Genomic DNA, 4,377 nt, shown 5'->3' on the forward strand with positions numbered 1-4,377 from the left:
TTTTTACATTTTGAAGATTTGATAAAATAGAAGTAGGTCTATAATTAATAACATATAAACATTTAAAGTAATCAGTTAATTTTTTTTAATAGTAAATATATACAAATTAGTAGATGTACTATTACGATAAAAAAAATTAATAAAACTTAAGAATGATAAATATACAAGTACCTGAAATTACTGAATTATTAAAATATAATAAATATTTATTTGCATTGACCTATGAGTTAATTGTTCAGTACCGTAACTTTGCATTTAGATAGATATAGGCCTACATTTCAACAAAATATTCCATCTCAACAACATTATAATTACGGTTTTGAGCGGAAACAGCAGAAGATTGATTGAATAGAACCACAATTATTTTCAGGTCCTACGATAGACATCATTGCAGTAAATAAAAACATTGAAAATATATATGATAATCCTATTGTACAGAATACGAACGACCCAAACTGCAGAAAAAATGTGATGACAGAAAACAACATAAAAAAACATGCGCCTAATGTTGTTAGACATCCAGAGAGAACTGAGATTCCCACGGTTTGCAACATTTCTTTGGTTTTACCCATTCGATCTTTACTCTGGGCCATGTGATAACCCTCAGCCAAGTGTACAACATAGTCTACGGAAAGTCCGACAACTAACGATAGGTTTAATGATTCCAGTGTCTGCAAAATGAAAATTCAAGATATGAAAAACCTTTATTTTCCGCCAAGGTTATGTATTAACTGCTGTCTGTCGGTCTGTTCGTTAGCAAGATTATGCAAAAACTAATAAATGGATCATCATAAAATTTAATGGAATGGTAAATAACAATCGAAGAAAGACACCATTCAATTTTCAAAAGAACAGGTCAAAGGACAAAGTCAAAGTTTACGAAAATTCAATTATTTACCCTCGAGCACAAAACAAATGGAAATTATTCGCGCGAATCGAAAGCGGTCGGTTCATTGGTTGCGCATTTTTTCGTTTCGCAAATACTCCGATAGGAATGTGAATGCGCATAAACCGACGCTTTCGTTTCGCGCGTATAGATTCGGCTAGTAGAAACATGGAGGTACCTCCATGGTAGAAAACAGGCTTAATGTCGCTGAATACGACGGGCGATTCCATTATTTTCTTGATGGTATGCATTTTCACCCATAATGTGTTTGGTATTCTGGCACATTAACACAGTACATGAAGCTCAACATCAACTTACCCCTAGTGTCCAACCTATGATAGGGATTAGTCCCATGACGCAAGCAGTGATGCAGCAGATCGTAATAGTTGCCAGGAAACCAATGATAAAGTTTTGAGTAGTCAGAACAAGCACGACGAATGCAACACTGATACCAATTGCAATGCTGCGAATTGCTGAGTTGGTTAATTCCTGTAAAATAAGTAGATAGCTTGAATTGTAATTTTATAACCGTTTCAACAAGATACGTTCAACATAAAAATTAATGTGTTGCCCAAGCACGAGGCACAACAGCTAAACTGGTGGTAGCCATTGTGTGCTCAACCATGGAAATCCTTTGGTACCTGGTTCAGTTCCATCCACTGCTCTCTTTGCGTTTTAGTACGGTATCATGAAGTTACGATATAAAAAAAAAGCATCGTCTTTCGGGGACGAGCAATGAAAGTGTCCCTGTGTATGTACTGCCCAGTCACCACCGGAAGGTCCCATGGACTGGTTTTTATGGGTTATCCTTGGTATTCACATACCCAAAATAATTCCTACAGATATTTCAACCTAATCTCCTTGAACAAACAATTTAAAAAAAAATAGCCAAAACAAAACAAAACAGACAGACAGACAGATCCAATATTTTTGGTCGGTGGGGCTAGCAGGTGATTGAAGGTAGGCGTAGGCCTACAACACGCAGCTATAACATTCGAAACACAGTTACTGTTTTATACATTTAAATTCGGGCTTCTTCTATTACTCACCTGGTCGTAAGAACCTTTTTTATCATACATACAGTAATTTATACCATGTGTGTACTTGTTTATTCAGATTTTCAATTAATTACGTGTTAAATTTCATACTTTAAACAAAGTTTTCGTTTTGAGGGCAATATTGGAAAAATAGAAGCCGGATAGATATCTACGCTTACCTCCTGAATCTTCATCCACAACCAGAAATTATAGCCAGACCCAGCAGGTGTGCATTGGTATCCTTTATTTACACCTTCGGGCATCTCCGACATCTATATGCATAAATAGTATAATTGTACAAAAATAGTTAGGCCTATGTATAGGCTACGTAATCTCAATAGTTTATTCCATTTTAATTTATTAAGCATTTCACTACAGTATGCACCAATACTTCATCATGAATCATCATCATCATCATCATTTTTGTCAATCGTCGTTGTCGTTATCATTAGGGGCAGGGGACTACACTGGAGATGGCACAGGGCCTGCCTTACTAAGAGGATGTATGGTTTTAAACAATTGAAATACAATATAATTATGTAATTTGAATAATGATAAAATGTTGGTATACGATTTACTGCTCAGAATGGAAAAATAGAACAGTACTATTATACTGTATTAATTGACGGGGTTTTATTTCTCATTTAAAATTCTAATTGTAAGTTAAAGACTAACTTACTATACAGATTATTAGCAATTCTAACATGAAATTAACGTTTTCTTTTTCTTCTATATTTTCAACTTATCATTGAGAGTACGGTATATCTTTAAGTTTGACTGACTACAGAAAGTTTCAATACCGTAGTCCGTAAGTAATCTTACCAATGTAAAAATATTCACTCTGCGAATTATAAGCCCTGTGGCTTTTGACAAAAAAAATGCCGATTAATATCTCGAGAGTTATGTCACTCGTCCCTTTCGTCATTAAGCAAGGTATTATTATTTTCTCTTTGCTATTTGATCGGTCACCGTCTTTCTGTGTCTAAACTCTCTATTTCTTCCTTACCTTTATGACATGTATACTATATTTACTTATTATTTTTAAACACATTTACCAAAGATACTAGAGCACTTTTTTTCTGTGGAAAACTCTATCTTATGTTTCTAGTATCTTTGTACTTAACAATTGCTTACCCGTTCCTTAATAAACTTTTCCCAAGTATCTAACAATGGTAAACCAATCTGATAGCCAAAATCTCCCCATATCATCGTAGTGTTGATCACAATAGCGGCGTACTTCAAACGAGTGTTTATTGATTCTGAAATAACAAACTTAACATAAATGCTTCTTTTTTTCTGAGGCGTTTAAAAAAAATGATAATAGCTTTTTAATTCTCTAACGTGGGACTGAGCTTTCATTTCACTCGCAATTATTTTTTTTAGTGATACTATATAAATCAGTCATCTTCATATACAAAAGTAAGCCTAAAATTGCCAAAGAGAGAGTAAGAAGTTTTAATTCAATCACGCGTAGTATAGCATGGCTCTAAATATCCTATGATGACTTGAATTTAAAAAAAAAACCTGAAATTGTAAAATTAAGCTGATTTAACCAGATCCCCCAGAAGGGATTTCTTCCTACTTGGTATCCCTGACATTCTAACATCAAAACATTTCAAACCCAATATAGCACACTCAGCATATAAGTTGTCTTACCCCCACTGCTTATTTTGAATGTGTTTCCGATCGCTTCTTCTCCAAGATACCCGTGGTACAGTGAATAATCATTTTCTTGTAGGCCTATTTCCTTATGTCCATCCGTTAACCAATAGGCCAAGCCAATTTCAAATAGACGATCATCTGTTGTTAAAAGGCTATTATTGTAAACGTCTGGATTCTGTTCAATAAGTTTCAAGGTTCCATTGTATGTCAAAGGAAAACTGATGTTTCTTTTGTCATCCTGAGCAATAAAAAAAAATCCAAAAATATAAATAATAAACGCTACTTTTCTATGCATGTAATATACATATATATATATATATATATATATATATATATAGAGTATATATATATACCTATATATATATATATATATATATATATATAATAGATCAATATTTTCATTATTAATATTTTCGTCTTAGCAGCATTCTCGTCACACTTACTTCAAAATAGTCCTTCATGTTTTCAACAAAGCAACGTAATTCTGGCTTTCCTGTCACCACACTACGTCGAATCCACAGCTCATTTGTTTTTGAGGTATCCAAATCTCTAATGTATGTGCAAAAATCCTTGAAACAACAAAGGTGCATTAAACGTCACCATTTTTATAGAAGGGCGAGTATTTAATTGATAACCTTTATAATAATAATAATAATAATAATAATAATAATAATAATAATAATAATAATAATAATAATTATTATTATAATGCGCACACATCCACTGCAGTAGTGCTCAAGGCACACTAATATACATACATATATATACATATATATATATATATATACATAT

General features: G+C 33.0%; 1 protein-coding gene across 1 annotated transcript in view; it reads right to left on the reverse strand.

The window, feature by feature from the left end:
* Nucleotides 1-87: 87 nt before the first annotated feature.
* LOC117123830 (protein dispatched homolog 3-like) overlaps nucleotides 88-4,377 on the reverse strand; it is a 9,960-nt gene continuing 5,670 nt past the window's right edge. Inside the window, exons 4-9 of the mRNA XM_033269857.1 lie at nucleotides 4,029-4,154; nucleotides 3,580-3,823; nucleotides 3,058-3,182; nucleotides 2,103-2,195; nucleotides 1,205-1,375; nucleotides 88-671 (exon numbers count right to left, since the gene is read on the reverse strand). Coding sequence (XP_033125748.1) covers nucleotides 312-671; nucleotides 1,205-1,375; nucleotides 2,103-2,195; nucleotides 3,058-3,182; nucleotides 3,580-3,823; nucleotides 4,029-4,154 — 1,119 coding nt within the window. The 3' untranslated portion in view covers nucleotides 88-311. The remainder of the gene's footprint in view (nucleotides 672-1,204; nucleotides 1,376-2,102; nucleotides 2,196-3,057; nucleotides 3,183-3,579; nucleotides 3,824-4,028; nucleotides 4,155-4,377) is intronic.

The sequence above is a fragment of the Anneissia japonica genome, unplaced genomic scaffold (assembly GCF_011630105.1).
Source record: "Anneissia japonica isolate Jap-2015-1 unplaced genomic scaffold, ASM1163010v1 scaffold287811_len124530_cov185, whole genome shotgun sequence".
In the NCBI taxonomy this organism is placed as follows: domain Eukaryota; kingdom Metazoa; phylum Echinodermata; class Crinoidea; order Comatulida; family Comatulidae; genus Anneissia; species Anneissia japonica.